The sequence below is a fragment of the Thalassophryne amazonica genome, chromosome 7, assembly GCF_902500255.1.
Source record: "Thalassophryne amazonica chromosome 7, fThaAma1.1, whole genome shotgun sequence".
Lineage (NCBI taxonomy): Eukaryota > Metazoa > Chordata > Actinopteri > Batrachoidiformes > Batrachoididae > Thalassophryne > Thalassophryne amazonica.
The window spans coordinates 12,243,208-12,268,927 of NC_047109.1; the positions used below are offsets into that span (position 1 = coordinate 12,243,208).

At 40.6% G+C, this 25,720-nt stretch overlaps 1 protein-coding gene across 1 annotated transcript in view; it reads left to right on the forward strand.

Annotated features, from left to right (window-relative positions):
* The window catches only part of LOC117513625 (vacuolar protein sorting-associated protein 13B-like), a 1,146,044-nt gene extending 1,121,219 nt beyond the window's left edge, over positions 1-24,825 (forward strand). The window contains 5 exon segments of the mRNA XM_034173849.1: positions 2,753-2,929; positions 4,806-4,908; positions 22,484-22,652; positions 23,546-23,626; positions 24,034-24,825. Of these exon segments, the coding sequence (XP_034029740.1) occupies positions 2,753-2,929; positions 4,806-4,908; positions 22,484-22,652; positions 23,546-23,626; positions 24,034-24,282 (779 nt within the window). The 3' untranslated portion in view covers positions 24,283-24,825.
* Positions 24,826-25,720: the final 895 nt, after the last annotated feature.

Consider the following 25,720-nt stretch of genomic DNA (forward strand, 5'->3'; position numbering starts at 1 on the left):
TCTGATTACACATTTTTCGAGTGCAATCTGGTCTAATTATAATTATATTTTGGAATCTGATTATGTAATCCCAATTACATGTAATCTGTTACTACTCAACCCTGCATTTAAGGAATAATAAAAACATGTATGTAGTATTAACAAAATGGAGATGATTCAACTTCAGAAATGTAGATCTGAAGGATCATCGTGTCAGGAATTAAGATTATCTGTAATTTATCATGACCATTGGTTCTTGCTGCAGGAGTACATGACAACAGTTGCCCTAAAGAGTGCTGCCTTAACAGGTTTTATACTAACAAATGCCACTTTAAAGAGTGCTATTCCCACAAGTGCAGCACTGAGTGTTTCTCTAACGAGTTCCATTCTGAGTGCTGCTTTAACAAGTGCTGCTCTAAAGCACCTTTCACATTGGCGTATTCGTAGAGCTGCTCATTGCAGCATATCGTCTACGCTGAGTTGAGCAGTTCTACACCCACTTTTAGCAGCTCTACGTCGAGTTTTTGCTCCCTACGCAGCAGTATGTTGAGGGCTACTCGCGTAGGACGGAAGAAATTAAACATGTTTAATTTTCTTCGGCATAGAGCGCTGGACACAGTTTGAAGCAGGTCTGCACAACACAGCAATACTGCATGCAAGTCTGTGCAACACTGCGCTTCTGTACACAACCAAAAACTGAGTACGTGAATCCAGAGTGAATGAGATATACTTTATTGATCTCACAGTGGAGAAATTATGTTTACACTCCAATTACCTCAGACAGAAATTAGACCACAATTATTACTTGTTTACCGTAATAATGTCACACATCAGAATTAAAGACACATACAAATTTGACATTGTTTATGTGCACTAAATTTGAAGAAGTCTGTTATCCGAATTGTAGCAAGTGGGTGAAGGTCTCGCAGCAACCCTGAGTCGCGCCACCGTCAGCTGGGGGCGCAGAAGGGAAGGGATGACGTGAGCAGAAGCCAGAGTGGGGGGTAGGAGGTGGGTGGGGAGAGGGAGTGGAGCATGCTTCAGTCTTATGAAACAGTTTATTGTCTTTGTGAGTTGAGATAAGAAACTGCCAAATGTTCACCAAGGCCGAAGACATTCCTCTGGAGGAAAACAGCAGGGCAATTTGTCCTTCAGGCTGCTAAGCCTGCCGTGTTGTGGTTTGAGCAGTGAAACACACTTTTTACAGCTTCACTTGAACAACTAAATCCCATTTATGAATTAAGAATATTCCCAATTATGAATTAAGAATATTCCCCAGCCTCCGAAATCTTCATCTTCATGTGCAAGGCGCGCATCTGCTCCAAAATGTTCTGCTCCAATTCCAAGTTCAAGAGTCATTGCAGTCTGAGAATGCATTGCCTTGCCCAACTCGTTAATCATGATGGACAAGCAAGGGGCCATGGTTCTTACCAGCCCTGCTACCATAAGACCAAATATGAAAATCCTCGACATCCTCCACAGAGAATGGCGCAAAGCATGCAAACATGCCACGACCCCCAGGAGTCGAGAACATAGCCCACAGGATACGTTCCATCTGGGCAGGTAGGATCCCCCGGTCCTGACCTTCTTGTAGAAAAGATGGTGTCAATAGCGTTCAGAGACCAGCAGATCAATTCCATGGTTAATCCAATAGTAGTCCAATAGATCCAGTATCCAATATAATTTGAGGAATTCACAGTCTGGTGAAGTAGGGACATGAAGGTTAAAGCAGAGAGCAGAGATAAGGGAGAGTGGAGGAGATGCGACCGCCCTCGTCGGAGTCTCAAGCTGAAAGAAAAATCAGCTGAAATGATCACACAGCCCACAGCACCTATGTGTGCTCAGAACAGGGAATCAAACCTCAACTCAGAAATCCAGAAACACAATAGAAACAGCAGGTCGGCCGCTCACTCTCTCTCACGCGCGCGCACGCTCTGCCTCGCTCTCACTCTGTCTCTTCCTCTCTCTCTCCCTCTCTCTGTGTCTGATCGAACCTGTGACTTTAAAATAAAAGCACACTTGCTGCATGTCGGTGCGCTCATCAAACACCCTGATCGATCAGGTGTGATCAAACCTGAAAGGAGCTGTGACTCTTTAAAATAAATGCGCACTCGCTGCATGTCGGTGCGATCATCAAACACCCTGATCGATCAGGTCTGATCAAATCAGTGGACCTGATCGGACCAACCGAAGGTTTAAAAGTTTAACGAGTCACAGCGTTTCGTTCAGGGCAGCCTTTACCACAGCCAGACTCAGCAGCATCTAGACACAATGAAAGTGATCCACCAAGACAAAAAATAAGAATAATTATTATTATAATAATGTTAAATAACTCTGTTTTTGAGCCGCACCACACCTGCAGTAGAGAACAGAGTGCACAGAGGCAGAAAATAGCACTGCACTGGTTTAATAGCGGCATGGTACAAGCGACTGTGTGCACACATTAAAAAGAGAACACACGCAGCTGCAAGTATGAAACGAACACTGAAAAAGGCTGAGTATGCACGCATTTCGGGCGTATTTAAATGAAACACAATCAATCAATCAATCAACTTTTTTCTTATATAGCGCCAAATCACAACAAACAGTTGCCCCAAGGCGCTCCATATTGCCTTGGGGCATATGTAAATATGTTGTAAATACAACACTGCAATACGCAGCTCTACGAATACGCCAATGTGAAAGGGGCTTGTACTGCTGCCCCAGCGGGTGCTGCCCTCATGGGTCTTGCCCTAGCAAGTGCTGATTAAGATTGGACTTGTTTTCCTTCCAGGAGCGATAGCGGGAATTGTAGACCAGCCCATGCAGAACTTTCAGAAGAACTGGGAGATGCAGACCTCAGCTGGCAGTAAAGCCAAAGGAGTCATTTCTGGAGTGGGAAAAGGCATCGTGGGAGTTTTTACCAAACCCATTGGAGGAGCAGCTGAACTGGTCTCCCAGACCGGATATGGTGGGTTGATGATGGAGAAATCCTGAAACTAGAGCTCTGTCTTATTTTGGGTGATTCCCCCCCCCCCCCAGAAAACCCTGGAATTCAGGAGTTTCTGAACATTGCGTGATGTCCTTCTAGGCCGTGGCTGAGATATTATGCACTCTGCAGGTTGCCCTTCTAGTTCATTTCTTAGTGTTTTTTTGAGAAAAATCCTACAACAAACTGAACAGCAAAGACAATTTTTTCAGGAAAAATGATACTATAATATAAAATGTAGGTAGTTTTTCAGTGTGACCTTAAATTTGGATTATTGGCCTTTGTTTATCCTGTTCAGGCGGTTTGTACAGTAGTGTTCAGAATAATAGTAGTGCTATGTGACTAAAAAGATTAATCCAGGTTTTGAATATATTTCTTATTGTTACATGGGAAACAAGGTACCAGTAGATTCAGTAGATTCTCACAAATCCAACAAGACCAAGCATTCATGACATGCACACTCTTAAGGCTATGAAATTGGGCTATTAGTAAAAAAAGAAAGAAAAAAAAAGTAGAAAAGGGGGTGTTCACAATCAATCAATCAATCAATCAATTTTTTTATATAGCGCCAAATCACAACAAACAGTTGCCCCAAGGCGCTTTATATTGTAAGGCAAGGCCATACAATAATTATGTAAAACCCCAACGGTCAAAACGACCCCCTGTGAGCAAGCACTTGGCTACAGTGGGAAGGAAAAACTCCCTTTTAACAGGAAGAAACCTCCAGCAGAACCAGGCTCAGGGAGGGGCAGTCTTCTGCTGGGACTGGTTGGGGCTGAGGGAGAGAACCAGGAAAAAGACATGCTGTGGAGGGGAGCAGAGATCGATCACTAATGATTAAATGCAGAGTGGTGCATACAGAGCAAAAAGAGAAAGAAACAGTGCATCAGGTGTCCCCTATGTAAGGATGAAGCCAGCACCTGTTGAACATGCTTTTCTCTTTGAAAGCTTGAGGAAAATGGGACGTTCAAGACATTGTTCCGAAGAACAGCGTAGTTTGATTAAAAAGTTGATTGGAGAGGGGAAAACTTATACGCAGGTGCAAAACATTATAGGCTGTTCATCTACAATGATCTGTGACAGTTAGAACACGCCTGTGTGAAGCTAATTTATTTGCAAGAATCCCTCGCAAAGTCCCGCTTTTAAATAAAAGACGTGCAGAAGAGGTTACAATTTGCCAAAGAACACATCAATTGGCCTAAAGAGAAATGGAGGAATATTTTGTGGACTGATGAGAGTAAAATTGTTCTTTTTGGGTCCAAGGGCTGCAGACAGTTTGTGAGACGACCCCCAAACTCTGAATTCAAGCCACAGTTCACAGTGAAGACAGTGAAGCATGGTGGTGCAAGCATCATGATATGGGCATGTTTCTCCTACTATGGTGTTGGGCCTATATATGTTGTATATATATATTATGTTCAACAGGTGCCGGCTTCATCCTTACATAGGGGACATCTGATTCATACCTGTTTGTTCCACAAAATTGATGAACTCACTGACTGAATGCCACACTACTGTTATTGTGAACACCCCCTTTTCTACTTTTTTTTACTAATAGCCCAATTTCATAGCCTTAAGAGTGTGCATATCATGAATGCTTGTTCTTGTTGGATTTGTGAGAATCTACTGAATCTACTGGTACCTTGTTTCCCATGTAACAATAAGAAATATACTCAAAACCTGGATTAATCTTTTTAGTCACATAGCACTACTATTATTCTGAACACTACTGTATTTCTGCAGTTGTTTGGTTGGGGGTTGGATATTGGATTTGGCGCTAACAGTTTCACGTTGCGATCACAGTCTGTAGACTTGAGCCCGCGGTTTGACTGATGCAGACTCTCGTATTTCGGAACAGGAATCCTGCACGGAGCAGGACTCTGGCAGCTGCCCAAACAGCGCTACCTGCCTGCAGAGGAGAAGGCAGCTCAGGCTCCCAACAGCCACCTGAAATACGTCTGGTGAGTTTTGTTAAGTACACGTGCGTGTCGTTAGCCCACGTGCTGAGTGTGCATGAGCCTTTTTGGATCACAGAAACTGAGGAAGAGCATCAAATGACTACCAGAGGTGTAACGATACACCAGCTCCATGATACGATATGTATCACGTTACATCACACTAATTACACAGATAGTAATGTGTGCTGAAGTTCAAATTGTTCTGAAAACTAAATTTTGATGTTATCTGCTTCCTATTTGTATATTTTATGAATCCTTTACGATTCTTCTGTAAGAGGTCATTATTTCTTCCATGCAGGAATCGACTCTTCATGGTATCATGATACTCATTTGAAAGCACAATACAGTTTGATGCAGGCTTCAGGACACAATTTACGACTACTGATTACCAAAGTTGGCAGAAGAAAGACCGCAGTGATCTAAACACAGCGGGCATGAACACCCCGTTTATCTCCCCTAAACAACGGCGACTTGTTTCGATCAAACTAGAGGAGATGCAGGAGCTTCTCCACAGACATACCTCACCATAAAGTGTAGGTGACACCAAAAAAGTGCACAAATAATCACTAAAAATAATGAAATGTTGATATTTTAAAAACTCCTGAACAATAAAAGTCGATAAGTGCGCAGGTAAAGGATAAACGACAGCTGTCTGAAGCTTGCACTCTATTTCAGCCGTCAGCCGCGGCCATATTGTTGCTGCATCATCACCGGAATGACACCTGCTCTAATCAGTTGTAAACACGGCGGAGGTGGAGCTGTTTTTTCTAGTGTGGAGCTTTTTTTAAATCCAGTCTGAAGGTGTTTCTGAAGAAGCTGTGGGGACACAGGCTTATGGTTTTGAGCTTTATTTAGATCACAATGACGGAGACAAAACCTCGGAGAAAAACCTTCAGTCTGACAACAGTGACGATATTGGCAGAGTTCAGAACACAGAATGCTGAACTAAATAAATAAATAAATAATGCAGCCGATTTCGGCAAGCGGGTGGAGATAAAAAGAATTTTTACCCAGCTCTGTGGTCACAATCGACTGATAAATTTTTGTTTTAAAGTTTGTTTTACTATCCTTGACATCAGAAAAAAAGTGATGAGGGACTGTGGATTTCTTTTTTATTTATGTTGTATTTTCCACGAGGGACTGAAAATATCAGCTGTTTTTAAAATAAATCTTGTTTCCTTCTTGAGTAGTTAGTGTACTGTGCACTAGTAGCGTGATAAACATGCTGTTATTAAATATTAAAACCATTCACACAAGGAATAAATAATATACAACCCCTGGCAATAATTATGGAATCACTGGCCTTGGAGGATGTTCATTCAGTTGTTTAATTTTGTAGAAAAAAAGCAGATCACACACATGACACAAAACTAAAGTCATTTCAAATGGCAACGTTCTGGCTTTAAGAAACACTATAAGAAATCAGGAAAAATAATTGTGGCAGTCAGTAACGGTTACTTTTTTAGACCAAGCAGAGGGAAAAAAATATGGACTTACTCAATTCTGAGGAATAAATTATGGAATCACCCTGTAAATTTTCATCCCCAAAACTAACACCTGCATCAAATCAGATCTGCTCGTTAGTCTGCATCTAAAAAGGAGTGATCACACCTTGGAGAGCTGTTGCACCAAGTGGACTGACATGAATCATGGCTCCAACACGAGAGATGTCAATTGAAACAAAGGAGAGGATTATCAAACTCTTAAAAGAGGGTAAATCATCACGCAATCTTACAAAAGATGTTGGTTGTTCACAGTCAGCTGTGTCTAAACTCTGGACCAAATACAAACAACATGGGAAGGTTGTTAAAGGCAAACATACTGGTAGACCAAGGAAGACATCAAAGCATCAAGACAGAAAACTTAAAGCAATATGTCTCAAAAATCGAAAATGCACAACAAAACAAATGAGGAACGAATGGTAGGAAACTGGAGTCAACGTCTGTGACCGAACTGTAAGAAACCACCTAAAGGAAATGGGATTTACATACAGAAAAGCTAAACGAAAGCCATCATTAACACCTAAACAGAAAAAAAAACCAAGGTTACAATGGGCTAAGGAAAAGCAATCGTGGACTGTGGATGACTGGATGAAAGTCATATTCAGTGATGAATCTCGAATCTGCATTGGGCAAGGTGATGATGCTGGAACTTTTGTTTGGTGCCGTTCCACTGAGATTTATAAAGATGACTGCCTGAAGAGAACATGTAAATTTCCACAGTCATTGATGATATGGGCTGCATGTCAGGTAAAGGCACTGGGGAGATGGCTGTCATTACATCATCAATAAATGCACAAGTTTACGTTGATATTTTGGATACTTTTCTTATCCCATCAATTGAAAGGATGTTTGGGGATGATGAAATCATTTTTCAAGATGATAATACATCTTGCCATACAGCAAAAACTGTTAAAACATTCCTTGCAAAAAGACACATAGAGTCAATGTCATGGCCTGCAAATAGTCCGGATCTTAATCCAATTGAAAATCTTTGGTGGAAGTTGAAGAAAATGGTCCATGACAAGGCTCCAACCTGCAAAGCTGATCTGGCAACAGCAATCAGAGAAAGTTGGAGCCAGATTGATGAAGAGTACTGTTTGTCACTCATTAAGTCCATGCCTCAGAGACTGCAAGCTGTTATAAAAGCCAGAGGTGGTGCAACAAAATACTAGTGATGTGTTGGAGCATTCTTTTGTTTTTCATGATTCCATAATTTTTTCCTCAGAATTGAGTGATTCCATATTTTTTTCCCTCTGCTTGGTCTAAAAAAGTAACAGTTACTGACTGCCACAATTTTTTTCCTGATTTCTTATAGTGTTTCTTAAAGCCAGAAAGTTGCCATTTGAAATGACTAGTTTTGTGTCATGTCTGTGATCTGCTTTTTTTCTACAAAATTAAACAACTGAATGAATATCCTCCAAGGCCGGTGATTCCATAATTTTTGCCAGGGGTTGTAGTCTTACCTGTCCGTTTCAGTGAGATCATCCTCAATCTTGTGAGAACTTATACACCTTTACAAAATGACATCTGACAATAATTTAATTCCTTATGTCCCGGCTGAAGAAAAGTCCATTTGTCACACATTTGGTGCCAGGTTACAGCGCCGGCTGTAATCCGTTTATGGTTCGAGCTGTTAACGAGCTGCTTTGCGCTGCAAGTTGAAAGACTCCCAGTCCCTCATCTGCTCATGATGTCTCAGTCTGCACACAATGAAATTATCCCATGATCCACAAAACAATAAAATGTGAAAATACTTAGTTTTGCCTCATGACGAGTGGAGACACTGCGGACACCGTGTGTGTACGCTCATCAATATGAGTATATATATATATATATAATACCTGCCAATCACAAGGATTCTGCCGGTGAGAATTAACCGTTCTGACACAAAAAAAACGCTGTGCAGCTCTGACCCGAACCACTCGGTGGAAACAGGGCTGTCAGTAGCCTGTAAAAATTCATAAATTAATCCATAAATTAATTGGGCATTTATGATAATTGTTCTCGTGCTGATGGCACTTCCTCCTTCTTCTCCAGTGTCGGGACTTGCCAAGAAGTTCCTGGTTTTTAGTGGTGCGCAGTTCGAAATCTGAATATATTCTCTTCAGTAACTGCACACCAGGAAAGGATCAATTTCAAACTGTTGTTTAATTTTAGTGTTAAATACTCAAAAAAAAAAAAAAAAAAAACATATCGTGTCACCTACACTTTAAAGGACCTCCAACAGTTGCGCACGATCTTTACTAAACCTTAACCAAAAAAATGTGGATTGCGTTCTGAGAAACCTCAGTGGATCAGGAAGCTCTTTCTTCAAAGTCAAACTGAATTAAAATGGGATTAAAGGACAAAGGTGGAGGAACGTTTGTTTCCTCCCATCAAATCACACTTCTTGCACGATTTTAATTTTTGCCGTTAAGTTTTTAATGTATTACTCTCCCAAGAACAAGAAAGACTCAAACCCAGGTCTCCTGACCCAGATGCTGGAACCTGACCCTCATCAGTCCTGGAGTGTGAATCCATAAGTGATGCGTTCTAACACGTATCTTCAGCATGGAGATTAAAGTTACGCATGTATTTAAATTTTTTAATCTTATAAGACTAGTAAACGTTTGAATACGGTGGTGTCAGTGGTTACTGAGCAGCTGGTTCTGTGGGTTAGTGATTAGCATTACTGGCATGGATTTGCTTTTCTTCGTGTCCAGCTCTTCTTTGGAAGTGGAACACGTGTTTCTGTCTTTGCTGTTCTTGGACTTGTTCCAAACATGTGTAACCTGTTTTTTTTTTTTCTCTCTCTCTCTCTCCTCTTTACCTTCATCATTTTTTTCTGTCTTGTCTAAAAGAGGGAATAAAACCCAGAAAGGGTTCGTTGCCCACTTTTTTTTTTTTTTTTTTAAAGCAGCAGGATGTTTGACTTCGATCCCACACGTGGTTTCCGTGAGGACGTGAGGAGCGTTTTAGACTCACTCTGCCAGCCACAAATTGTCCTCGTTTAACTTTGAGTCTAAGCAGAGACGAGCACGAGGTGATGTTTTCAGCAGGTCGCTGGCTCTGGGTTGTTTTTGTTGTTGGCTTGTTTTTAGGATTGACTTGTTTAAAAAAAATATTAAAAAAAATTCACCTCAGTGAGTGCTCTTTTCAGTTAAATTGCTGATTATTCTTTTGACTGACTTTTTAACACACAGAATGTTTAGAAAAGTAATGGCGGCTGCAGTTTAAAAGTCAAAGGTGAAATCTTTATATTGCTTCTTTTATATGAACGAGAGAACAAAACTTAAAAATGTATTAGTTGACAAAATGTGCAAATCAGCATTTAACAATTTGATATCAATCAAATTAGTTTTTTTTAATAGTAACAGATAAAGTTAAGTTTGTGCCGGTCAGCTTTTGACCGCAGACTGTTGAAACTGTGTGTGTGCATGTGCGCGTGTGTATGTGTGTCTGCGTATATCTGTGTATGTGTGTCTGTGTGTACATCTGTGTGTGTGCATGTGCCAAAGGGCCAACATTTAATCTGGATTGAGGGCCGCAGGCCAAATGTTGAATTACACACATACATTACACTTAAATGTGTTCTGTTTTATAGACGTTTTACATTCAAAATCTCAAATATTCTTAAAGATTTTTTTTCTTATATACCCCCCCCTTCCCCATGGGATTTACTTGTGTTCTGTCATTGCTTTGTTTAATATTAGCATTAAGTTTCCAAAATTCCTGCAGGTTCAAGAGACTCTGGAATTTGTAAAGTGAATAGGACTTGATTGTGTTTGGAAGCCAACATCATCATGTTTCTTTGGTTTTGTAATAAGTTTGTTGTGCTTTGAGGCGTCTGCAGGCCCGATGTACTAACATCCCTAAATAACAAGCTAACATTCCCGCTGGTTTTCTTCCTGCTGGACTGGTTTCCATCAGTGGGTTAGTTTTCATTCTGCAGGTAGTTCAAATGCTGAACAGAACATCTGCTTTACCTGACAGCGTGAACCGTCTGAACGCTGCAAAACACACGTGCAAAGACGAAACGCAGGAAGTGTGCAACACACTGACGTTTGTGCTCGTGTGCATGTGTGCTGTCAGTGTGCACGTTTGCATACAAACTGACAGAAGTGAAGTTCTGATTTCACAAATGTTGTCAGTGGTGTGTTTTTGTTTATTAGCAATACGGAAACAAATTCTGATGCTTGTGAAAAATGCAGCAGGTGACTAAGCGGGTGAAGAGCTGGACTACCAGTGTGTAAACCCAGATTTGTGTCCTTGAACAATACACATTATCTGTGTTGTCTCAGTCCAAAGTGAGGACTGGTTATGGTTGGAGACATAACCTGTGTTGGATCAAAGACTCTCGTCCACTTCACACTGCAGACTCCAAGGATAAACAGCGGCACCAACAGGCCTGTTGAGGACTCGCACGTTCCTCTTCTGGAAACACTTAAAAGTGTTGGTTAACTTGCAGAAATGAGAACAGTGTTGAAGTGTTTATTAAAGAACGAGTTAACACTTTTAACTCACCTTTGACTTGCTTTGTTTTCCAGAAGTCATTTTGGAAAAATGAATGTGCGAAGTTTGTCCGTGACATTAACGTACTGAAACTTTGTATATTTGATGTTCATTTGTTTTTTAATGTAATTTTTGCTTTCTTTTTTTTATTGTTGTGTCTTTCATAATATGAGACCAGGGTTCTAGCTAGAACCGTTTTAGTGCCGGGTTACATGATCGCGACTCACAGCCGGGGGTCAAGGGGCAGAGCCCCCTGAAGCTATAGGGTTTTGTACATCTAAAACATTATTGCAAGCCCTATTTGAACTAATTTTGAGTGGTTTTAGATGCATTGAAAGAAAGAATATTAGACAAAAAAGACATTTATGTTGTAATATTTGTAATACCAAAGTTCTTTTTTAAATGTTTCTGTCAAAGTCAAAGTTAATAAAATAAATAATGTTGAAAAGGTTAAAAACCATACTTAATGGGCATATACCATTTGCTCTTGTTCAAAAATGACACACTGTACCTTTTTAATCCTGTGAAACAGTTTTTCTGTCATGACAGTTTTTTCCCCAACATGTTTCAGTGGGATAGCGTTATTATTAATTTACATAACGGCTGACTGGATCCTTGTTATTTGATTGCTGCTTTGTATGTCACATGACATGGATTATTCATCCTATTTGTGTTGCATTGCATTTAGAGTGCAATTTGGTTCCATTTAGAGTGCAAATTTGGTTCCATACATTTGGTACCATTGCACTCTGCATGCACATACACGCACGCACATGCACACATTTTTGGAAACAGGGAACCTTTAAACTCTGAAATAAGCTGTAAACATCTGAGTTTACATCTTATTTACAGCATCTACTGACACAGAAGCAACTCTGGATTATGAAACATTTTTCTGGAGGATTTTGTGTTCCCTTTAAGTCAGAGTGGAGTGCGTCTCTATCTGCTCTAATCTCTGCTTTCAGCGTTCTGTGGCTTCACCGAGCACTGAAAGCAGCTGGCTGCTGTTGTCTTTGCTGTTTGCGCTTTGATACGAAGAAAATGAGAAATATATTTCTTATTTTTTTAATTATTTGGTTGAAATTGCAAAATAAAATGACTGTGTTAGCTTGAAATACGATCAGATTGGTACATTTTTCAGCAACGTTTTAGTTTATTTTTTGGAAAATCCGTGTTGGGCGGGACAACCAATTGGAACGCGAGAGCCCGGCGGAAATTTAGCAGAGCTGGTAAAACACATATTTGCGACCATATAACAGCATGAATGTCCGCAAATCATCAGACACAAGGGGGTTATTCCCATTGTAATCCAGTTCCATCATTTGTGCGGTTTATTTTTCTGTAGGTAATTCAGTCGGCGAGGCTTACCATGAGGGATCATCGCTCCAGTAGCGGTCAGGGAGCGGAGCAATCCATCAAATGTGAAACGATAATTCTGCGTCAGAATCCACGTCAATACTTTCATATGGTAGTTTAAATTTAAAAAAATGGATGAATATTTCTCTATGAATACCAACCAAACCAATGTTTCAACAAGATGGGAGACACTCAAAGCATACTAAAGGGGCATAAGTTACACAAAATACAAATCCAAGGTATATTATACATAACTGTACGTTCTCGAACAAAAAATCAGTGAGTTGGAACAGGAACTTTATAATAATGATATACCGGGAAAACAACACGAGCTTCTTTTATTGAAATCCCAATATAACAAGGTAACTACCAATAAGATAGCTTCCAATTTACTGGTTAAAGCAGTCATATTACCATCAGGGAGAAAAGGCTGGGAAACTGTTAGCATAGAGAATTAAAAAAGATACAACCACATCGAGCCATCAACTCTATTAAATTAGAAGATGGGAAAAATTAGTTTGATCCAGTTGAAATGAACACTGCCTTTACAAAATGCTACAAAGAACTGTGTAAATCTGAATACCCAGAGAGCTCAGGAGAACAAAATGAGTTTCTGGAAGAACTTCAGTTCTCAACTTTATGTATTGAAGAATGACAGGGATGCTCTGAAAAGTATGAGCAGTGGGATGGCACCAGTGCCCGATGGCTTGCCTACAGAATTATATAAGAAATTCTCAGGAAAACTGCTACCACGTCTCCTCGAGATGTTCAATGAATCTTACGGAAAAAGGAATACTGCCTCTGTCGCTTAAGGTCTGCCATAATTTCTATTCTGTTAAAACCAGGTTAATCCCCATCAGAAAGAGCATGTTATCGCCCCATATCTTTAATGTCATGAGACACTAAAATACTATGCATGGCCCTGGCTAAGCGAGTTGAAAAAGTCATACCCAATCTGATCGCTAATGACCAAAATGGATTTTTGCAGGGCACACAAGCATTTCATAACACAGGTAGGTTGTTAAATGCTCTGTATGCTAAACTAAATGCCAGGGACCATGCGATCCTGTCACTGGATGCCGAAAAGGCTTTGGACAGGATCGAATGGAGGTATGTTTTTGATATTCTTAAAAGAGTTGGATTTGGGGAGAAGTATCTAAAATGGATCCAATTATTATACCCCAATCAGTAGTAGAGATTATAACTAACAACCAAATATCAAAACCTTTCAATCTTTGCAGATCTACATGCCAGGGCCTGGTTTCATAAAGAAACCTAATCTTTCAGTCAACTAAACTTAGTGGACTACAGTTAGTCACCCATCATTATCTAATCACTGTTTCACATCGATGGCTAAACTTGTAGATTAGCTGTCTTACCTTAGTCGACTGTTTTCACAGGCATAACAGCCTCACACGTGCCATTGCCGAGACGACTCCATGCGCAACAGTTTTGTTTACTTAGGGGGTTGGTTGTTGTCATGAACTATCCAGCCTTTGTTTCATTAACTGGCTTTATTAACATTTACAGACCCATACAAACTGCAGGACGACATGCTTAGCACTTAGCGTAGCAGTTTCACTCTTCAGTTTCTTCTTCTACACTTTCATCAGCCTTTTTGTGCACACAGCATAGCCCGACAACCGGCCTGAATTGGGCCGGACACTGGCTGCCATTTCGGAGTAGGGAATTCCCACTCCTAGTGACCTGACACCTGCTTGACCTGATGCTGCTCGCGATAATGAATATGGTGTGATAGTTGAGGCTGACAGACTGTGTGCTGTGCATTACTTCAGAAGATCATGCAGTTTTGTCATAAAAGTAAGTATGCAGTTGCGTTCGTTTCTGTTCAGGAAAGTTTGAAAAATGAGGTCAGGGAATCCCTTTTGCAAACGACCAATAGGAGAGCAGCGCTTGCACCACACCCCCAAACTTGACCAAAATGACCGACGCTGATGTCAGCATCTCAGCCGCCAACCAATCATAGGCTAGGAGAGAGAGATAGGTGTCCAGCCTAATTCAGGCTGGTTGTCGGGCTACACACAATGCTGCTCAGCGTAACAGTGGCTGAAATATCAGGCATAACTATAAACGGGGCGGAGCATCGTTTGCCTCTCTTTGCGGATGATACTGTTTTGTTTTTGACGAATTTGGGAACCTCATTAAAGGTGCTTATGTCTTCTTCTGGAGATTTTTGGGAAGTTCTCTGGTTATAAAATAAACAGCAGTAAGTTATTATTGCTGAATAAAAAGGAGCAAGAGGGTCCACTGGTCCATGCACAGTTTGCTATTGCCACAGAAGGATCCACTTACTTAGAAATTTAAACAGCCCCAGATATTGGAAACATCATCCCAATCAACTATGATCCCCTGGTGAAAGAAGTAGGAGAAACTCTAGAGAAATAGACCACAATGCCTATCTCTATGATAGAACATGTTAATATTATTAAGATGTCAAGTCTACCTAAATTTTTATATCGTTCCAGTCAGTCCCTCTCCCCTACCAGCCTCCTTCTTTTCTGCACTTAAAAAAAGCTTCACCTTTTTTATATGGAACAATAAACGCCCTGGGCTACGTCTCTCTCTCTCCTCTACCTACCATATGATCGTGGAGGTCTTAGACTGTCCAACTTTAAACTTTATTACTGGGCAGCCCAACTTCAGGCTGCCATGTATTATTTTTGTATTACAGATGTTCCAGCTTGGATAGGGATAGAAAACAGCACACTGGAGCTTCCATTGTGCCTGTACTCATCACAAATTAAAATACTCAATCTGGCATGACGCCCACACTTTTTTGAATGAAACTCCTAAACTTTCATGTTTCCCACCTATTTGGGGAAATAACTTTAAACCAGGGCGATTGTTATATGGCTGGGGGGGCCTGGCTGCCGGTTTGTTTGTCTTTTTGTTTTCCTCCCAGGTGGCGTGCATTTGGGACTGAGTGGCTGTGTTGCTGAGGCTGTCAGGACCTCACCCTGATCACCTGCGACTCGTCAGGACTCACAGCTGAGGTGCATCTGGATGGATTGGAGCATGTTGGCATTTAAGACTGGAGTGCACAGTGTGTATTTGCCAGAGACTCGACCTTGTGACCAGACGGGTGAGATCGTCGTCTTGGGAGCCATCTCATCAGCAGCGGACGCTGAGAATGTCCAGGTTTGATGCACGGTCTGTGAAAGAGGAGGGGGTGAGGTCTCACGCTCGTCAGCACACTTCCTGAGGTACGTTGGATTTTGTGACTAACAGTTATACAGTCAGTAAATGTGGTGTCCCTCACACCTTATTGTATTGAGCTGTATGTTAGTCATGTATCAGCTTCCACTGCGGTGGAGTTTTGTGAACGGGATGTTCCATGCCTGCAGGTTGGGAAGCTGATCAGTAATCAAGCCAGGAAGTGTTTGCTGTTTGTACACCTTTAAGTGTTCTGTGTGTAGAGTGTGGACTCACATAATGGTTCCTTCTTTCACAGACTCGGTTGTTGCGGCCACCTGGGGGGTGTCGGCGGGGTCCTTGGGTCCGAAACAGCTTCTGGCTCCGGACCGTTAGCGCTGCTGGGAGCGCACCACGCCAGGCCGCACCTTTCTGTTATTACATTTTCACTGTTATGTATTAAATTCAGTTAGCCTTTGTACCGTGCTCTGCTTATTTCATACTGGGTCCTTCAAACGCTGGTCGGTTCTCCGAGCTGCGTCCGACACATAACAGCGATGTGATTTGGGATTAAGGACAGAGGACTGAGCAAGATAAAAGATTTGTATAACAAAGGAACTCTGATCAGTCATTCCAACAGTTAGTCGGGAGGTATGACCTTCCAAGGAAGCATTTTTTAAAAATACTTTCAAATTAAGAGTTTTGTTTACTCCGAACGTAAAACCACCCTGGAACCCCCACTGTCTACCATTGGGAAAAACTCAGTTAAACACTTACGTGACAGAGGCCAGTTGTCCATGTTGAGATGAGATTTATTGTCATTGTCATTACACAAGTGCAACAACAACGAAATTATGTTAACCCTCCATTTACCTCAGACAAGATACAGCAATTAATCCACAATTATTACTTGTTTACCGTAATAATGGTACACATCAGAATTAAAGACAGCACATATACATTTGACATTGTTTATGTGCACTGAACTTGAAGCAGTCCGTCATCCAAATTGAGGCAAAGTGGGTGAAGGCTGCAGCAGGAGGTCCCCGCGCCGCCCAGCTAGGGGGGTTGAAGGCTGCAGCAGTAAAAACAGCGCTGCATTCGATGTGGCAGGAAGGAAGCCAGGGTGAGGGGAGTGGAGAGACACGGGGGGGGGTTTAATAGGGATGGAGGGAGGGAGACCAGTCTGGTCAAGCTGGGACTTTGAAAGTCAGAGCAAAGATAGAGAACAGAAAGGAGGAGAGGATAGGCGAGGAATGCGACCATCCTTGCTGATATGCCAGAGTCCCAAAATGTCATGCGACACTAAAATACTGTGCAAGACCCTGGCTAAGCGACCCCACACACATACACACACTCAGCACTGTCCAGATAATTATGAACCCGAGTGCGTGTACAGACAGTCAGAACATGTTTTATGAAGTATTACTAGCAGACTCTAAAGACAACTCCCTTTCCTATCTATCTGCATGGAAAAACATGCAGATGACCTACAGCAGGACATCTCGGTAGAGGTGTGGGAGAAGACATGTCTTCTGGCCCAAACCCAAACTTACCAGAGGCAAACTCTTACAGTATAAATGGTTGCTAAGGACATATATTTCACCAGTTAAATTACACCGCTTTAATCTGGATATTCCTGATAATTGTGTCAAATGCACAGAGGAAGTTAGAACTCTGTTCCATTGCATGTGGGAATGTCAAAAACTCCAGATGTTCTGGAGAGAGGTACTCGAACTGATCTCTAGACTGACGGATTGTGTTATTCGTGGTTTCAATGTTTGCTCCATATTTACCCTGAAGGTTTCTCTGCAAATTTAAAGAAATGTAAACTTATCAGTTTCTGTCTGTTGCAAGCCAAACACGTGATTGCTTTAAAATGTAAAGATACTGAGGGACCTAATTGAAGTCAGTGGATTAAGGAGATGTCTTGCAATCTGGCGTTAGAAAAAATGACTTATATAGTCAGAGGTTAAGCTGAGGAATTTTATGAGATGTGGACTTCTTTATTCCACTTTATGGATGACCTAAATGTACAGCTGCCTGTGACTGGATAAGGACTGGTGCCAACACCATCATCATACCAAGAAGGCCTGGGATTTGCCCTGTCAACTGTAATTAAACTAATATGAGTTAACATTCATTTATTTATTTTTATATTTTTATGTTATGTTTTATAGGTATGCAAATATATATATATATATATATATATATATATATATATATATATATATATAGTGTTCAGAATAATAGTAGTGCTATGTGACTAAAAAGATTAATCCAGGTTTTGAGTACCAGTAGATTCAGTAGATTCTCACAAATCCAACAAGACCAAGCATTCATGATATGCACACTCTTAAGGCTATGAAATTGGGCTGTTAGTAAAAAAAAAAAAAGTAGAAAAGGGGGTGTTCACAATAATAGTAGTGTGGCATTCAGTCAGTGAGTTCATCAATTTTGTGGCAGAAACAGGTGTGAATCAGGTGTCCCCTATTTAAGGATGAAGCCAGCACCTGTTGAACATGCTTTTCTCTTTGAAAGCCTGAGGAAAATGGGACGTTCAAGACATTGTTCAGAAGAACAGCGTAGTTTGATTAAAACGTTGATTGGAGAGGGGAAAACTTATATGTAGGTGCAAAAAATTATAGGCTGTTCATCTACAATGATCTCCAATGCTTTACAATGGACAAAAAAACCAGAGACGCGTGGAAGAAAACAGAAAACAACCATCAAAATGGATAGAAGAATAACCAGAATGGCAAAGGCTCACCCACTGATCAGCTCCAAGATGATCAAAGACAGTCTGGAGTTACCTGTAAGTGCTGTGACAGTTAGAAGACACCTGTGTGAAGCTAATTTATTTGAAAGGATCCCACGCAAAGTCCCTCTGTTAAACATGTGAACAAATCATGAAAAACTGTGGTTATACAACTAAATACTAGTTTAGTGATTCACAGGATTGCTAAAAAAGCAGTTTGAACATAATAGTTTTGAGTTTGTAGCGTCAACAGCAGATGCTACTATTATTTTGAACACCCCCTTTTCTACTTTTTTTTTTACTAATAGCCAAATTTCATATCCTTAAGAGTGTGCATATCATGAATGCTTGGTCTTGTTGGATTTGTGAGAATCTACTGAATCTACTGGTACCTCGTTTCCCATGCAACAATAAGAAATATACTCAAAACATGGATTAATCTTTTAGTCACAGCACTACTATTATTCTGAACACTACTGTATATATGTGTGTGTGTGTGTGTGTGTGTGTGTGTGTGTGTGTGTGTGTGTGTGTGTGTGTGTGTGTGTGTGTGTGTGTGTGTGTGTGCAAATGTGTATGTGGCCTCTACTGGTGGTTGGCGCTCACTGTGGTATTGTATCCACCTGGTCATTACTGTGACTTTCTCTGTGAATTTTCGGACCTTTTGTCTCACTTAGTGCTTAGCTCAGATAAGATAATTATAGTGGGCGATTTTAACATCCACACAGATGCTGAGAATGACAGCCTCAACGCTGCATTTAATCTATTGTTAGACTCGATTGGCTTTGCTCAAAATGTAAATGAGTCCACCCACCACTTTAATCATACCTTAGATCTTGTTCTGACTTATGGTATGGAAATTGAAGACTTAACAGTATTCCCTGAAAACCCCCTTCTGTCTGATCATTTCTTAATAACATTTACATTTACTCTGATGGACTACCCAGCAGTGGGGAATAAGTTTCATTACAGTAGAAGTCTTTCAGAAAGCGCTGTAACTAGGTTTAAGGATATGATTCCTTCTTCATGTTCTCCAATGCCATATACCAACACAGGGCAGAGTAGCTACCTAAACTCTGTGAGTGAGATAGATTATCTCGTCAGTAGTTTTATGTCCTCATTGAGGACAACTTTGGATGCTGTAGCTCCTCTGAAAAAGAGAGCCTTAAATCAGAAGTGCCTGACTCCATGGTATAACTCACAAACTTGCAGCTTAAAGCAGATAACCCGTAAGTTGGAGAGGAAATGGCATCTCACTAATTTAGAAGATCTTCACTTAGCCTGGAAAAAGAGTCTGTTGCTCTATAAAAAAAAGCCCTCCGTAAAGCTAGGACATCTTACTACTCATCACTAATTGAAGAAAATAAGAACCCCAGGTTTCTTTTCAGCACTGTAGCCAGGCTGACAAAGAGTCAGAGCTCTATTGAGCCGAGTATTCCTTTAACTTTAACTAGTAATGACTTCATGACTTTCTTTGCTAATAAAATTTTAACTATTAGAGAAAAAATTACTCATAACCATCCCAAAGACATATCGTTCTCTTTGGCTGCTTTCAGTGATGCCGGTATTTGGTTAGACTCTTTCTCTCCGATTGTTCTGTCTGAGTTATTTTCATTAGTTACTTCCTCCAAACCATCAACATGTCTATTAGACCCCATTCCTACCAGGCTGCTCAAGGAAGCCCTACCATTAATTAATGCTTCGATCTTAAATATGATCAATCTATCTTTATTAGTTGGCTATGTACCACAGGCTTTTAAGGTGGCAGTAATTAAACCATTACTTAAAAAGCCATCACTTGACCCAGCTATCTTAGCTAATTATAGGCCAATCTCCAACCTTCCTTTTCTCTCAAAAATTCTTGAAAGGGTAGTTGTAAAACAGCTAACTGATCATCTGCAGAGGAATGGTCTATTTGAAGAGTTTCAATCAGGGTTTAGAATTCATCATAGTACAGAAACAGCATTAGTGAAGGTTACAAATGATCTTCTTATGGCCTCAGACAGTGGACTCATCTCTGTGCTTGTTCTGTTAGACCTCAGTGCTGCTTTTGATACTGTTGACCATAAAATTTTATTACAGAGATTAGAGCATTGCCATAGGTATTAAAGGCACTGCGCTGCGGTGGTTTGAATTATATTTATCTAATAGATTACAATTTGTTCCACAAGGTTCTGTGCTAGGACCAATTTTATTCACTTTATACATGCTTCCCTTAGGCAGTATTATTAGACAGCATTGCTTAAATTTTCATTGTTATGCAGATGATACCCAGCTTTATCTATCCATGAAGCCAGAGGACACACACCAATTAGCTAAACTGCAGGATTGTCTTACAGACATAAAGACATGGATGACCTCTAATTTCCTGCTTTTAAACTCAGATCAAACTGAAGTTATTGTACTTGGCCCCACAAATCTTAGAAACATGGTGTCTAACCAGATCCTTACTATGGATGGCATTACCCTGACCTCTAGTAATACTGTGAGAAATCTTGGAGTCATTTTTGATCAGGATATGTCATTCAATGCGCATATTAAACAAATATGTAGGACTGCTTTTTTGCATTTACGCAATATCTCTAAAATTAGAAAGGTCTTGTCTCAGAGTGATGCTGAAAAACTAATTCATGCATTTATTTCCTCTAGGCTGGACTATTGTAATTCATTATTATCAGGTTGTCCTAAAAGTTCCCTGAAAAGCCTTCAGTTAATTCAAAATGCTGCAGCTAGAGTGCTGACAGGGACTAGAAAGAGAGAGCATATCTCACCCATATTGGCTTCTCTTCATTGACTTCCTGTTAATTCTAGAATAGAATTTAAAATTCTTCTTCTTACTTATAAGGTTTTGAATAATCAGGTCCCATCTTAGGGACCTCATAGTACCATATCACCCCAATAGAGCGCTTCGCTCTCAGACTGCAAGCTTACTTGTAGTTCCTAGGGTTTGTAAAAGTAGAATGGGAGGCAGAGCCTTCAGCTTTCAGGCTCCTCTCCTCTGGAACCAGCTCCCAATTCGGATCAGGGAGACAGACACCCTCTCTACTTTTAAGATTAGGCTTAAAACTTTCCTTTTTGCTAAAGCTTATAGTTAGGGCTGGATCAGGTGACCCTGAACCATCCCTTAGTTATGCTGCTATAGACTTAGACTGCTGGGGGGTTCCCATGATGCACTGAGTGTTTCTTTCTCTTTTTGCTCTGTATGCACCACTGCATGCATTTAATGCATTTAATGCATTTAATCATTAGTGACTGATCTCTGCTCCCCCTCCACAGCATGTCTTTTTCCTGGTTCTCTCCCTCAGCCCCAACCAGTCCCAGCAGGAGACTGCCCCTCCCTGAGCCTGGTTCTGCTGGAGGTTTCTTCCTATTAAAAGGGAGTTTTTCCTTCCCACTGTCGCCAAGTGCTTGCTCACAGGGGGTCGTTTTGACCGTTGGGGTTTTTCCGTAATTATTGTATGGCTTTGCCTTACAATATAAAGCGCCTTGGGGCAACTGTTTGTTGTGATTTGGCGCTATATAAATAAAATTGATTTGATTTGATCTATGACTACTTACTCTTTTTGCTTGATTTCATGGAGACTGGATTTACAATTTTATTTTATATGTGGTTTTATTTTTATTACTATTATTATTATTGTTATAATTATTTTCTTTTTAATCCCTTGCTGATAATCTTTTATTGTTGAGGGTGGGAGGGAGGGCTGTTGTTTATGTCTGCAGTTTGTTGTTTATCTCATTTTTGAAAAAGTCATTACACAAAGTGTGGGGGAAAAAGAAATGTATGATTTTTTTTTTCTTTTTTTAGCTTTGACCTCCTAGTATTAATATATATAAAAATTTCAAATTTATAAAGTTTCATGGTTCTTTTACGGAATTTTTTGACACGGAAGGTTTTGCTGTACGGACAGACAGCTGTTTCTCTTGACAAGACCAACTTACAGTTTACGTGAAACATCTGAAGAAATACGGCCTGCTCAGTGTTTGTTTTTCCTATATGGAGCCTGTTATAACCACAAACTGAGCACATGGGACACAGTCCCAGTACAACTGTAATACTGAGTAAATGTAACCGGCAATAACATGTTAAAAACTATACTGCACAACTTTAGGACTCAGGAAAACAGTTTGATTTCCTTTAGAGCATACGCGTACATGTGCCTGACTTGTTTCCTTTTCTGTTTTGAATTTCTCTCTGATGATGCCATTATCAAAGGTGATTTGAGCCGTCAGACATTTAAAAAACTGAATTGCTTCTTTAAGTTGGTTATGATTTTTGCCCACATAACTTTAAGAACATCCTGCTTCCTGTCTGCAGGAAGATGCTCCAGTCTTTAGGACGCCCGGAGCTGCACATGGCACTGGACGTGACCATTGTGAGCGGGTCAGGTCAAGAACACGCCGGCTGCCTGCTGCTGACCTCAGAGGTTCTGTTTGTGGTCAGTCTCAGTGAGGACACCCAGCAGCAGGCATTTCCCATCACTGAGGTAACTGACCGCTGCCGCGACCACAAAGAGTTAAAGTTCTTCAAACAGGTTCATAAAACTGTAAAAGGAAAAACAAAATGTATCCAGTTTTTAAAAGGTGTCTGTTCTTCAGAGGAAGCAGAACATTTTACCGCTCCAGCCTCAGTTTGTGGTGTTTAGCACCCAGATGTGATCAGTTATCATGTGGGGGAGTCCACGTGTAGCACTGCACCTTTTTTTTCTTTGCTTAGCATGAGTGAAATGTAGCTAGCATGCTAGCACTAGCATTAGCAAACCGTGACAGCTTTCCTGGGTAAGGTTAATCAAACTAATCCTCAGAGTTATAACTTAAAGTGGAACATAGTTATTATTTCTTTTCCAGGGTTTAAAAAAGGTTAAAAACTTCAACACCAGCTACTGAAAGTCATTTTTAGCGGCGCTGTAGCATTTCTGGTGCTATAAGTTCGAGAAACGATACATGATCGTTTAAAGAAGTTGTTGATCACCAGCTGTTCTCTCATCTCTTTATCTTACACATTTTGAAGTGTACTGGCACCTTTGGATTCAGGCAAAAAATATAGTCAGGTCCACAAGTATTTGGACAGTGGATTTAGGGGTGTTTATTTTATTTTTTGCAACTTTGCATCTAAGTCAACACATTGGAGTTAATAACAACAACAACAACAAACAAAAACAATTAAGATGTGGTACAGACTTTCAGCTTTAATTCAAGGGTTTGTACTAAAATATCACATTAACCATTAAGGAATTACAGCCATTTTTACATACAGTCCCTCAATTTTTTGTAGGAAAAGCCAGAAGTATATGGATTCTTGACCCCACACATACACACACTCAGCACTGTCCAGTGTGTGCAGACAGTCAGTAAAACAGAACCGTGCTGTTGTTTGCAGGTGGAGTGTCAGCAGGATCCTGCAGAGCGGAACCAGCTCATCCTCACTTTACAGCAGCAGACGGTCGCCAGCGACCCTGAGGTTAGCTCTGCACACTCGCTTCAACACCACACATAGCTCATGTTTACTTTAAGCTGCAACGTCGCAGGAGTGTGCGCCCTCATGTGGTTTGGAGCTGCAATACTAATCCCAAATCCCCTCTTGTGGGGAGGTTTTTATGGAGGCCAAAGTGTTGCTGCTAGTGCTGTTAGCATCTTTAGGTTAAAATGTACTGTTTATCCGATAACCAATTCACCGTAATTGTTTAATAGTTTAAACTTTGCTTTCTCACATATTTTTGCTTGTCACATATTTCAGAAATTCAAATCTTGACTTTCAGCTCAAGCACAAATTTGAATTACTTATAGAAGTGTTGTGATGCGCTGAAACCTTTGCGCCCTCTTTTGGCACCTTTGAGAAGTTAATTGTGCACATTTTCTCTCCCTCAGGCCGACGGCGTTCGTGAGCGCCTCTCGGAGCAGCAGTACCAGCGCCTGGTGGACTACGTGACTCGAGCCTCCCAGTTTCTTTCCCCATCTGCTGCCTCACTCCAACAGCAGCCAATGGTGACGCTCGCTGAGGCGCCGCCCCCTATCACCAAGTCTTACCGCTACCTTGTTGTTCCTGCTTCTGCCAGGGTGTTTGTTAGCAAGTTTACCATGGTTAAGAACAAAGCCTTACGCATCGGATTCCACTAACGCACACCAACGCACTCTGCCAAAGAATTTATGAAGCGACCCGCTCATCATCGCAGGGCAACACCCACACTTGATTCGACAAGTAAACCCAGACCAAGTATTAGTTTATTAGTTTGTGCCCAGAAACATAGATGCCAGGTTAAGTAATTATTTGTACTTAATTGATAAATGACAGTGTGGAGCTGACACGCTTTGTTTCAGTCATTTGGCAGCGATGTTTGAAGCACTCCTGGTGATGTTTGCGTCGATAGTTACACGGAGCAGCCAAATGGTGTCACTGCCAAATGTAAGACTTTGATAAATAAAAATAAAAACCTTGTTAAAATTAGACTGCAGAGTCACAGCTTTGACTCCTGTCCTGGAGCGCTGCAGACAGAATGTTGGAAAATTCTGCATCATCACAGAAATATTTAACGTTAACATTCTTACTTTCTCCAAAAACACTTTATTGTGGCATTCTGGCATTGGTTTAGCTGCAGATACCATTAAACACAGTAATAATCACACACCTGGTTACTGGATCAGGACTTTGGATTGGAAAAGGAAAAATTTTACTTTGGTGCAGCCGTACTTTGAAGTATGTTTTTGCCGTTCTTAAATGGCAGAAAGTCACATTTGTGAGTGAGGATAAATTGTGGAAATTAAAGACATGTTTAACGTTTGTTTCTGTTGGCCCAACAACATTCTGTTTCTTTCTGAAGGACCACACTGACCTCAAACAAAAGATTAAACTCTTACTTTACTGCCAGTTACATTTTCCTAAGTACTGCAACAGTGAAGATTTTCCCTCATCATTGGGTGACGTGTTGAGTTTAGCTGATGATGTTGTTCCCTCTTCTACATACCAAAAATCATAAAGACCCAGAGGAACAAGTACTTCAACAACACTGTGCACATGCTTTGGAAAATGTTGCTGGGTGATTCTTAGACTACAGGCACTTATTATGTCCTTTGATCATATTGTATGAAAAACAGAAAACGGGACATTTCACACTTTTATAGTTATCTTTACAATGAAAGTGTGTTAAGAAATTTGTTCTAGTAGTCTATGATGACTTTTTCACCTTTTTTCAGCATCACTATATGCAAATATTGCCGTTTTGTGCTTGTCCCACACCCAGACTTATGATCTTCAATGATAAAAATGAATGGTAAAGAAACGTTTTTTCTAATGTTTTAAAATATCTCTGAATAAAATATCAGTAAAATAAACAAAACATAATTGGGGTATTCAATGTCATACAACTGTTGTGATTTTTTTTAAACAAAATGTAGTTGTCCCACACTATTGCCGTAATTTCCATCACAACACTGTAATGTCCCTAAACAGTTTGTATGAAAGATTGTTTGGGTAGTTTCTATGGAGATAAACAGTGACATCAGAGCACATGTATATAGCACCAAATCACAACAAACAGTTGCCCCAAGGCGCTTTATA